Raw genomic sequence first — 12,424 nt, 5'->3', positions numbered from 1 at the left:
AGCAGGGTTGCCATCCGCCAGGTGAGGTTTAGAGTTCTCCCAAAATTAAAACCTATCTCCAGCACAGATCACTTCCCCAAAAGAAAATGGCTGCTTTGGAGGGTGCACTGTATGGCACCACATCTCCGCTGAGCTCCCTGACCGGGCTCCATCCCCAAATCTCCAGGAATTACCCAACTCAAGAGTTGGCAACCCAGCGTGTCAGGGATTGGAATGGACTAGTTGTTATACTTAGTTAGGGACCAGTGCAGTCAGAGGCATCCAGCCTCTCATCGGGGTTCAGTTGCAGAGCGAGAAACTAAAGTTCCCTTCCATGGCTGTCAAGGGAACAGTGTGGAGCAGCACAGAAATACAGTGTGAAGCAGCAGCGGTCATCCCCCGATGGTGGTGCCACCTGTCTTGTTATACCTCTAAAATGCCACCAGATGGCAGTAGGCACCCTGCCTTGGCATTTCGGTGCCCTTGGGTGCTGACTGTAGGACGGAGTTTTTGAGCTGGCTGCTGAATGCGGAGATGCCCCCACACATGCAGAGAAGCTCAGTGGGGAGAGACGGGGACACCTGGATCGAGAAAGAAGGAATCCAGAATAAATATGCCCACGGCATGCACAGTGGGAACACAGCTGTGGATGCAGGAACGCAATGCGGCATTTTAAAATAAACAAGACACGCATTGCTTTGGATAAACACCACTGATACATATGTATGCACACTGATGCTGACCACAGATGCCTAGATTTTAAGTTGGGGGGGCTGGTTAGCTAGGGCTCACTCCTGAAGCTTGCCATGAACCCCAAGAAGAGGGGGGAGGGAAATGAGTGCTTCTGAGCATATGCTGAGTGCCATTCTGTTTGGTTGTTGCTTAATCATGAGGGGGTCCTCCCCATATGCCTGGCATCCATAAGAGAGTAAATGTGCAAGAGAGAGGAGTGGTGTTTTATACTGGCTAGAATGGGTGTTGGGGAGTCCTGGGTTCGAATGCTGATCAGCCATGAAACTTGTCAGGTGGCCTTGGGCTATTTCCGATCCTTCTTGGAGCTGCTAGGAAGATAAACTGGGATAAGGAAGACACCAATAGGAAAGGAAGGAAATAGACGTGGGTCTAAACTGGGTTTGTTTTCTGCCCTAGAAATCAAGTTACATCTTTCATCTCATGTGGAGATTTCATCAGAGAATGGCCACAGTCTGTGAAGCCTATTTTGACATCTGTAGGGGCTAGAAGCTTGCTCAGATGACTGTCATTCTTACAATGTCAGTTTCTACTTATCCTTCCTCGGGGCTTGGGCAGAAAATGCAAGTGGCCCCAATCCATAGCTTGCATAGTACAAAACCTGACCAGTCTTCTGTGCGAAGTTGATTTTGAAAGCCTGACCCTTTCCTCAAACTCTCTCTCTCTCTCTCTCTCTCTCTTTCTCCTTAACCTCTGCATATTTCTGTTTCCTGCCATGCAACCTCAGCAAAAAGAGGAAGCCTGGATCGGAACGCAGGTGAGTTGCAGTTTTCGTTCCAGAAGAGCTGTCAGCAGGAGGCACTAGAAGCAGGAGGAAGAAGCTAATGGGATGGTGTGTTGAGCAACATTTGCATGATACCTTTTTTCCATGTCACCAAGAGGTGAGAAACTCATTCAGGACTATATGTTGTCGAAGGCTTTCACGGCCAGAGTTCATTAGTTGTAGATTTTCCAGGCTATAAGGCCGTGGTCTTGGCATTGTAGGACCTGACGTTTTGCCGGCAGCTGTGACTGGCATCCTCAGAGGTATAACACAGAAAGATGGAGTACTCTCTGTGTCAAGGTGAGAAGAAAAAATAAATAGGGCATAGTTTCTTGTCCTGAAAAACACAAAATGCTCTACATCTTACAACAGCACTACAGATAAGATTAGAACTTCAACAGCCAATCCGTATGCAAAAGAACCTCCTCAGGAAAGCTCCTCCATTAGCATGTCACAGCCTGGGGAACTCCTACAAGATAATGAATCAGCCCTACTCCACCTTCCTGAATAGATGTAAATTACCTGCCTACCATTTTTCTTCTCACCTTGACACAGAGAGTACTCCATCTTTCTGTGTTATACCTCTGAGGATGCCAGTCACAGCTGCTGGTGAAACGTCAGGTCCTACAATGCCAAGACCACAGCCACACAACCCGGGAAATCTACAGCAACTAATCATTCAGGACTGTTTGTAGTCGAGGTCGGCATCAAGGGTTAACATGGTTAGACATCTACCAAAGGCCCACAGCCTAGCAGAGAACACATCCCAGACCAATGAGCATCCTCAGGCCTCGTCAAGTCATTGGGAATGTTTCCCTTCTCTTTAATTTATGGTGTAATATTTTCTGCGTGGCTCAAGAGTTCCCCAAAATTTCAAAAAGCTCTACACCTTCTGAGGTGGTTCCACTTTGTTGCCCTTCTGATAGGCACTTGATTATCAATTTTGGTATTGAAGAGAATTATAACGTCTTAGTCTTAAAATTCAGAAGCTCCGAGGAGAAAGTTCTTGATAAAATTAAACAAATTATGGGATTATAGGGGAAAATCAACATCAAAAAAACTAAGATCATGGCATCCGGCCATCACTCCTTGGCAAATAGAAGGGGAAGTCGTGGAAGTAGTGACAGACTTCACGTTCCTGGGATCCCAGATCACCGCAGACTGTGACAGCAGCCATGAAATTAAAAGATGCCTGCTCCTTGGGAGGAAAGCGATGGCGAACCTAAACAGCATGATAAAAAGTAGAGACATCACCCTGCCAACAAAAGTCCGCATGGTCAAAGCAATGATATTCCCAGTAGTCAGGTATGGCTGCGAGAGTTGGACTATAAGGAAGGCCGAGCACCGAAGAATAGATTCTTTTGAACTATGGTGCTGGAGAAGACTCTTGAGACTCCCTTGGACTGCAAGAAGATCAAATCAGTCAATCCTAAAAGAAATCAACCCTGACTGTTCCCTGGAAGGCCAGATAATGAAACTGAAGCTCAAATACTTTGGCCACCCAATGAGAAGGGAGCACTCACTGGAGAAGACCCTGATGCTGGGCAAGATTGAAGGTCAAAGAAGACGGGGACGGCAAAGGACGAGATGGTTAGACAGTGTCATAGATGCAACGAACATGAAATTGAGCAAACTTCAGAGGACGGCGGAAGACAGGAGGGCCTGGCGGGGTCTGGTCCATGGGGTCACGAAGAGTCGGACTCGGCTGTGCGACTGAACAACAACAAGGGGAAAATCTATCGAGAAGTATGTGTGTGATTATGAGGTACTTTGGAGGAGAATTTGTTGTATAAAATTCGAGATGACTTGCATAATAAACCACCTCAAACAGATTCAAGAACTGTAATTCAGTAAGCGAACACATGAAACTGCTTTCTACTGAATCAGACATTCGGTCCATCGAGATCTGTATTGTCTGCTCAGACTGGCAGCAACTCCCCGGAGTCTGAGGTAGAGGTTTTTCACAAGAACTACAAGGGCAGATACTCAACCACTGAGCTAAACCCCATCTCAGTTCCTTCATCAATAAATAAATCTAATGTTTCAGTCCTGCGCACTGTAGCTCTTTTTAAGAACAAGGAAGCACTTGACTTCATGTGCTTCCTTTCCGCCTTTCCCAGAACCAGCAAGCGCCCAGCCAAGATCGAAGGGAGGTGGTGTGGCCGAACCCCACACATACAGGAACAAGGGCTAAGAAATCAACACAGAGAACACACCGCAGAAATACTGACTTTCCTGATTCCCTGTCCTGCTGCAGTTGTCTGTGCAAATTATGTCCCTGTGGGTCAGTGAGAGCTTGTAATGCACAGAGGTAGTTTGGTGAAAGTTGTCCTTTCCTTCTTCTGTGAGTGGAAAAGAAGTTTAGGATCCAGACTCCAGGTTCAAAAATGCCCAGCCTTGGATTCATCCAGGGTCATCCAGGGTCTTCAAGTCTGTTAATGCCTTTCAGTCCCGTTCTGGGCTCCCCTTTCAGCTTCACTAAATGGTTCCTTCTGTTTACTTCCCAGTGGCGATAGCTCTTCTCCAATCCGGAAGGAGAAGAAGAAAAAGACAGGGAAAAAGCATAGGAGGGACAGGTAGGTGGCTGTGACAGCTTTAACATCAACCCCCCACCCACCCACACACACACATTCACTACTGTATCAATTTTTCTCCCCAATACTGTTCTCCATGTCTCACTTCTGTTGGACAGTCAGATTCCATCCCTTTTCCCCACGAGCTAGGCAGTCGGTTCCAAAATCACCCCCATCCAATTTTCTTCCTGGATGTTGAACTTGGTTGTATTTCTCGTGTGGAACTGATACCTCAGGAACCTTCCAATAGTTCCAGCGTCAATGGGAAGGAGCAAGTTCATATATCTCTAGAGGAATGTGTGTGTTTTTTGGGAGGTGTTGAAATTTGATAAGGATATTTATAACCTGCCTTCTCAATTTGTCAACTCTTCTAAAAATATTTTTCATTAAATTTTCATATAACAACAGCCACTTCAACCTATAACGCAGCAACAAAATCAATATAAGTCATGAAGAACACGTAACAACTCTTGTGAGAAAAATTACAAGGCTTGGCAGCTCAAAATTCAAAAGGTTACATACGATAACAGTAGTATGGATTGGTGTTATACCATAGAGATCTTCCAGACTGTTCTTAAAACTATATATATTGTTACATATAATTAACTATTTCGTAAAAACGTTGTGGAATTTGGGATCTCGATGTCGAATTAGGTAGAAATTATGCCTCTAGCAATGGGAGCCATTTATCTATTATGTTAACATGGCTTCCTGTGTTTCTAAACATGCCGGTACTATCTGCAATTTTGTCCATCACATATAGTTCCCAGACCTTGGCAACTAATAAGGCTGATATCAAGTTTTTAATGAATTTCAGGGACTGATGTGTCTTGCCATAGATCTAAGAGAATTAATGCTGGTTGTCTTGTCTCTTGACACAATCGCTTTAAATCGTAGACCAGTAAAAATAAATTCAGAAAGTAACAGCATAAAAAGTGAAAGTGTTAAAAAGGGGCAGAGAATACAGTTTCCTATAATGAACAGCAGCTGGTTAAAAACTATCTCGAGCCATTAGGAACTGAGCAGGAAAAGTTTTTAAACAAGGAATAAAGCAGCAGGCCAAAGAATAATGAACGAAGGCACAGAAACCCCTTTTTATGGGAGAAAGCCAAGAAGTGTGCTTGGTGCTGTTGTAGATGGTGGGGTCATTTCTGTAGTGGTGACCCCAGCCATTGAGAATCAAGCCTGCCCTTATCTGCATAGCCCCGCCTTTTAATTTGCATAGTCCCAGCCTGGGGTGCTGCAGTCCTTCTTCCTCACACTCATGTCCTGGAATGACCTGGGATGATGCTTGGAACTGACATTTGCAGGGAGAGAGAGAGATGCTCAAATTAACGTCTTGTTGACCATCAGAACCAATGGCCCCCCCTTTCCTTCCTCCCTTTTTGCTTTCCTCTCATCGGCTGCCCTTCAGATCTGCATCTGGATCCCGCAAGAAGAGGAGGCACAGGTGAGACCTAACAGTGTGGATTCCTTTCCACTCTGCTCCTTCCTTCTGCCAATAACACCCCCCACCCACAAAACCCAGAAACAGTCCGCTATTATCTCCCTTCATCCAAACGTGATTGCATTATGCACTGACTTCTGATGGCCAACTCACATGCTGGTTGGGTGTGCATTAACAGGGGCACTGCAATCTTTCTTTCTTTCTTTCTTTCTTTCTTTCTTTCTTTCTTTCTTTCTTTCTTTCTTTCTTTCTTTCTTTCTTTCTTTCTTTCTTTCTTTCTGTTTCGATTTTTAAACTGCCCTCCTCCAAATCTGGGGCTCATGGCAGTGTATGATGTCTAAAAATACCAGTCATGTTTAAAAACAAGTTCAAAAGAGTACAAACACATTACCCATTCTCAGGGGTCATTTCGTAGAAAAAGAGGTGCAGGAGCTCATTAGCATAACTCATTAGCATAACTTATTTGCATATGCCACACACCCTGATGTCACCAGAAGTGTGTCAGACGGCAACACCCACCGCTCAGGCTCCACTGGACTGTTTTGGATTGCTAGCTATTGGGGGGGGGGACGTGCAGATCTGTCCTCACAGAGGAGGGAGAGCTTGTACCTGAATAAAACTTGGTCTTAAAGGTGCCACTGGACTGTTTTGGGCCAAGGGGCCAGGGGGGCTCTGCAACTTACCTGGCTGCTTCTCGCTCTGACTGAGGGCTGCTGGGAGCAGGGGGTGGGGTCTGTTGCATGTGTCCACCCCCTGGGCTCTTTACTGCCGTAGCTCCGTTCCTGTGTGCTCCTGCAGGAAATGACCCCTGCCCATTCTAGATGGCACCTTAAAGCCAAAATTTATCACAACTCCAAAGGGGGGAGGGAAGGAAAAGCGGGGGCCGTTGCTGTCCTCAACCATAAGCCTGATGGGACATCTTCCTTTACAAGCCCTGTGGGACTTTACTAAGTCCTGCGGGGCATGGATGCCTCTAGGCAGAAAGTTCCACCGGGTCAGAGCCAGGGCTGAAAAAGTCCTGGCTCTGCTTGAGGACAGCCGGATATTTTGGGGGCCATGGACCACCTAGGCCAAATATTACCTCACAGTATTTCCTCACAAACAACCAATTTCACTCTGCTAACTGACCATGCCCCTCTTTTATGGATGGTGCGCATGAAGGATCACAGTGCGAAGATCATGTATTCATGAGAAGAGCCAGTGGGTGGGGGAGTGGGAGGCAAGGAAAGAGAGAGCTTCTCAGCCCGCTGAGCCAATTTGGTGTAGTGGTTAAATGCGCGGACTCTAATCACCTGCTTTCAATCACGCATAAAGCTGTACATGTGTTGGATGTAAGGTGAGAATCACTCAATGCACCTATAAAGAAAAATCACACTGTACACACACCCTCTTCATGGAGCCTGCATTGACATGGCGCTTCCCGGGTTGATGTTGCTGAGCAGAGATGCCTGCCACTCTCAGATTACCAAGAGGCAGAATATAAACGTTCACAGTGTGTAAGGCTTGCCTTCAATGCCAAGGGGAGCATTATAGAAGGGAAACAGTCTAGCATTACACTCAATATGAGAGCAAGTAGGGTGGACAAGAAGAAGAAGAAGAGATTGGATTTATACCCCGCCCTTCACTACCCAAAGGCATCTCAGAGCAGCTTACAAACTCCTTTCCCTTCCCCTCCCCCACAACAGACACCCTGTGAGGTAAAAGAAGAAGAAGAGATTGGATTTATACCCCACCCTTCACTACCCAAAGGAGTCTCAGAGCGGCTTACAAACTCCTTTCCCTTCCCCTCCTCACAACAGACACCCTGTGGGCTAGAAGAAGAAGAAGAGATTGGATTTATACCCCGCCCTTCACTACCCGAAGGTGTCTCAGAGCGGCTTATAAACTCCTTTCCCATCCCCTCCCCACAACAGACACCCTGTGAGGTAGATGGGGCTGAGAGAGCTCTGACAGAAACGGCTCTGTTTTTCAAGAACAGCTCTGACAGAACTATGGCTTGCCCAAGGTCATCCAGCAGGTGCAAGTGGAGGAGTGGGGAATCAAACCCGGTTCTCTCAGATTGGAGTCCGCGCATTTAACCACTACGCCAAATTGGCTCAGTGGGCTGAGAAGCTCTCTCTTTCCTTGCCTCCCACTCCCCCACCCACCGGCTCTTCTCATGAATACATGAAGCTACTTTACCTTGAATCAGACCATCTGTCCTTCAGGTTCAGTATTGTGCCCTCAGATTGGCAGTGGCTCTCCAGGATCTCAGGCAGAGGTCTTTCACGCCACCTCCTGCCTGGCCCTTTTAAGCAGAGGTGCCAGGGATTGAACCTGGGTCTTTCTCCACGCCAAGCAGATGCTTTACCACTGAGCCATGGCCCCTTCAGGTGCTGAGTCAGATTAGACTCACAAGGAGGGCCTGGTATTACGAGCAACAGAAGATTTCCTGTGAGGGGGGGGGAGAGATTCCCCACACCACTGAAAGTTTGCCAGTATCACTTGCAAATTGCTGGGCTGTTTCCAAATCAAGTAGGGGGAAGTGTGCTCATGTCTAATTCTTGGCTGCCCTGGCCTTGGATAGCCCAGGCTAGCCGGATCTCGTCAGATCTTGGAAGCTAAGCAGGGTCGGCACAGGTTAGTACTGGGATGAGAGACCACCAAGGAAGTCCAGGGTTGCTACGCAGAGGCAGGCAGAGGCGAACCACCACTGAATGTCTCTTGCTTTAAAACCCCCTCTGGACTGCCATAAGTTGAATGTGACTCGACAGCAAAAAACCAAAATCTTGGCCCTCTTCCAAGGATCTTAGTTCTCCTAGTGCAGAGGAACCCTGGGACCCTGGGACCTGGCACCCCTAGGGAGGGTGGATGCACCAGTGGTAGAAGGCTATGAGTCTGGTGGGGATTTCCACTGTGGCTGTGTGCTATTTCTTGCTCTTTTTCTGTGTGTTCAGTTTTCTGCTGTCTCATAGGTCCAGAAGTCCCAAGAGCAAACGGAAAGAGAAAAACAAAAACCGCAAAAGGTGAGCTTCAACAGGCCATCCTGTAGCCCTGAGACAAGCTCATGGCTCAGTCATGTGGAATGGAAGAGTAACTGGTATTTTGTCTGGCTTTCCCTCAGTGTTGTTTTGATTGTTGTTTTTATGTTTTTTTGTATGCATCTTTCAGTTTGGTTTTAATTGTTTACATGATTTTTGTTTGCTTCTAGTGGTTCTTAAGATATGCTTTATTATGCATTATGTTTTTAATTTGTTACTCACCTTGCTGGCCCTGATGAGGGCAAAAAGGCAGGGTAGACATTTTTTAAAAATAAATATTTTTAAATAAATAGTGTGTAGCTATGTGGACACCAGCAATGAGCAAATTCTAGCCATCAGAGGGAGTGTAATAAATTAAACAGTGTGGAATTCTATAACGTTTTCTTTGCATGGTGTCATTAAGCATATTTTCAAGATGGCAGATGGAAAACCAGCTGAGTGAGGCTGAGTGAGGGCAGCAGGCAGGGCGGAGTTGCACTTATGCATTTTGTTATTCCTTTGCCTGGAACCTATTGCCATGTCCGGAAATAGCCACACTGGGTAAAGCTGATAAGGGTGGCAGGGAACTGTAGGGCCCTGACTGGCCAGCTGTTGCTGGTTGGATACCAAGTTATTTGTTCTAGCACTCTGGAGCAGAAGCAGTCTATCTGAGCAGCAAGAACTTGGAACTTTAGTAGCAATATACTAGCCTTTGTTAAGTTACACTGTGAGTTGAACCAATCTGTGGGGTAGCAGCTTAAGTGCTTGACTTTATTCAGAGAGAGACCTGGGTTCAGATCTCCATGCAGCCAAGATGCTCACTGGCTAACCTTGGGCTTGACGTTCTCTCTTAACCTAACCTCCCCACAAGGTTATTGTGTGTATAGGATGGGGGGAGGGAGTTGTTATGGAATGGATGGACGAATGATACCCACAGCTCCCTGGAAGAAGTGTGAAATAAAAATAGGAAAAAAACATGTTGCCTATCTATCCTCACAGGGTTGTGTCTTCAGAGGACTCCTGCTTAATATTTTTATAAACTTTTAATTGAGATTTTCATATGTGAATTATAAAAGGGAGGGGAAAATACAGAAAAATAGAAGAAAAGAAAAACAAGGGAAAAATAGGACTCTTGCTTAATATCTTTAACTTCTATCTGCCTGATCATAGACTAGCAGGCCACATCTGGCTACATCTGGATATTCCCATAGAGACATGCTGCGGGCAGAGGTGGTAAATAACATCCAGGGGGGAAAGGAAGCACTTCTGAGAGGCTTCACTTGCCTAAACTGTATTAGATCTGTCAGTTTTGGTACATTAATTAATTTAACCTACATATGTCTGCACAGGGATGTTCCTAGGTGGGCACAGGGCCCTGGAACAGATCCCTCCCACCAACCCACCAGCCACTCAAGACTTCCCAGGCCTACAAGATTTCCATTGCCTTGGCCACCGGCAGCCTCCACAGTGGACGTCAAGAGATGAAACCCCCCCCCCCGGCTGAATTGAGATAGTACTTTGACAGGAAACCTCTTGGAGACTTGCACTTCCAGCCTCCCAACCACCCCGCTGATCACCTGGGTGCCAGAGTTATTCCTAGGTGGCCCTTCCACCCAGTTGATAAGTGATGGCTTTGGGGCTAAAATCGTCTGTACCCCACGTACTGTTAAGTGGCAAAGCCACTGCCAGTAGCTGTGGGCAGTTGCCCCAGTAGCTCTACAAGCATAACTCCTTTGTTCTTAATTTTATTTAATCATTCGGTACATCCTGCCAACCTAGCAGTTCGAAAGCAAGAAATTGCAAGTAGATAAATCGGTACCACTTCGGTGGGAAGGTAACAGCGTTCCGTGCACCTTGGTATTTAGTCATGCCGGCCACATGACCACGGAAATATCTTCGGACAGCGCTGGCTCTTTGGCTTTGAAACGGAGATGAGCACCGCAACCCTAGAGTCGGATTTGACTGGCTTTTGAGCAAGGGGACCTTTACCTTTACTTACATTTTAATCCCACCTTTCCTCCAAGGAGCTCAGGGTGGTATGTACCATTCCTCAATCCCCCCCATCCATTTTATCCTCTCAACAACCACCTTGTTTAAACTGAGAGAGAGCAACTGGCCCAAGGCCACCCAATACATCTCACGGCCGAGCAGGGACTCGAAACTGGTGGCGCTTTCACAGACGCGGAATAATGCCCTTTCGACCTACTTTCAGCGATCGTTCGCAAGTGAGTTTCCTGTTTTGCACAGTAAAAATGCATCAGAAGTGGACTGAAACGGCAACATTCAGCCATGTGTGAAAGGGGGTCTCCCAGATCCGAGTCCCACCATTTAATCACCACCTCCATGTGGCTGTTAAATGGTGGATGAATACTTGTTATTATGGTGCAGTCCTTTAGAGTTTTCATGCAATGAACCAAGATGTGCCAGGTGGTCAGTGTTCCCTCTAAGCTGAGTTGGTGTGAGCTAGCTCACAGTTTTTAGCCTCCAGCTCACAGATTTTTGCCTTAGCTCAGGAAGGAGGGCCTCAAAGCAAACTAATCTGTGCAGCAACCAAATGACTCACTCACAACTTTAATGCCAGGAGCTCACAAAGTAGAATTTGTGCTCACAAGACTCCACAGCTTAGAGGGAACATTGCAGGTGGTCTAGGCATTTGTTTCTGGTCAGCTATTTCATCCTCCCCCCCACAAACCCCCGGGGGTGTTCTCTTCTAGGTCACACAGTGAATCATCTACCCAGCGGTCCCACAGGCACAGCAGCTGCAGTTCCCGGAGTGCCTCCCTCTCCTCAGGTTACAGCAACTGCAAATCAACTAGTCGGTAGGTCACATCTGCTTTGGCGTCAGGTTTAGGGGGGAAATGGGCAGGGATACCAGGGTAAGGGGGAGGGAAGGTGCCACAGTATAGTCCAATCTCATCAGATCTCAAAAGCTAAGCAGGGTCAGTACTCCAAAGGGATCTGTCAAGGATGGGCCAGTGGGCGTCAACATGGCAAATGGGGTTCAATGTGGCCAAGTGCAAGGTGATGCACATTGGAGCCAAAACTCCTAACTCTAAATTCACATTGATGGGGTCTGAACTGGCAGAGACTGATCAAGAGAGAGATCTTTGAGTTGTAGTAGATAACTCACTGAAAATGTCGAGACAGTGTGTGACTGCAATAAAGAAGGCCAATGCTATGCTGGGGATTATTAGGAAGGGTATTGAAAACAGATCAGCTAATATCATAATGCCCCTATATAAATCAATGGTGAGACCTCATTTGGAATACTGTGTGCAGTTCTGGTCACCACACCTTAAAAAGGATATTATAGCTTTGGAAAAAGTGCAGAAAAGGGCAACTCGAATGATAAAAGGGTTGGAACACTTTCCCTATGAGGAAAGGTTAAAGCGCTTAGGGCTCTTTAGCTTGGAGAAAAGACGACTGAGGGGTGACATGATCGAGGTTTATAAGATTATGCATGGGAAAGAGCAGGTAGAGAAAGAGGTACTTTTCTCCCTTTCTCACAATACAAGAACTCGTGGGCACTCCATGAAACTGCAGAGCGGTCGGGTTAGAACGGATAAAAGGAAGTACTTCTTCACCCAAAGAGTGATTAACACATGGAATTCACTGCCACAGGAAGTGGTGGCGGCTACAAGCATGGACGGCTTCAAAAGGGAGTTAGATAAGCATATGGAGCAGAGGTCCATCAGTGGATATTAGCCACAAGGTATAGATAGGGGCTCTGGGGCAAGTGATGCTCTGTCTTCTTGGTGCTTGGGGGGGTCAACAGTGGGAGGGCTTCTAATGTCCTGGCCCCACTGCTGGACCTCCTGAGGGCACCTGGTATTTCTGGCCACTGTGTGACACAGAGTGTTGGACTGGATGGGCCTTTGGCCTGATCCAACATTGGCGTCTCTTATGTTCTTAT

General features: G+C 46.7%; 1 protein-coding gene across 1 annotated transcript in view; it reads left to right on the top strand.

Moving 5' to 3' along the window:
• SRRM3 (serine/arginine repetitive matrix 3) overlaps window positions 1–12,424 on the top strand; it is a 69,616-nt gene that overhangs the window by 18,531 nt on the left and 38,661 nt on the right. The window contains exons 5-7 of the mRNA XM_015407981.1: window positions 4,000–4,068; window positions 8,467–8,517; window positions 11,226–11,330. Coding sequence (XP_015263467.1) covers window positions 4,000–4,068; window positions 8,467–8,517; window positions 11,226–11,330 — 225 coding nt within the window. The remainder of the gene's footprint in view (window positions 1–3,999; window positions 4,069–8,466; window positions 8,518–11,225; window positions 11,331–12,424) is intronic.

Source organism: Gekko japonicus, unplaced genomic scaffold, assembly GCF_001447785.1.
Source record: "Gekko japonicus isolate JY-2015 unplaced genomic scaffold, Gekko_japonicus_V1.1 scaffold1, whole genome shotgun sequence".
Taxonomy (NCBI): Eukaryota; Metazoa; Chordata; class Lepidosauria; order Squamata; family Gekkonidae; genus Gekko; species Gekko japonicus.
This window is presented reverse-complemented; position numbering and strand designations above follow the sequence as displayed.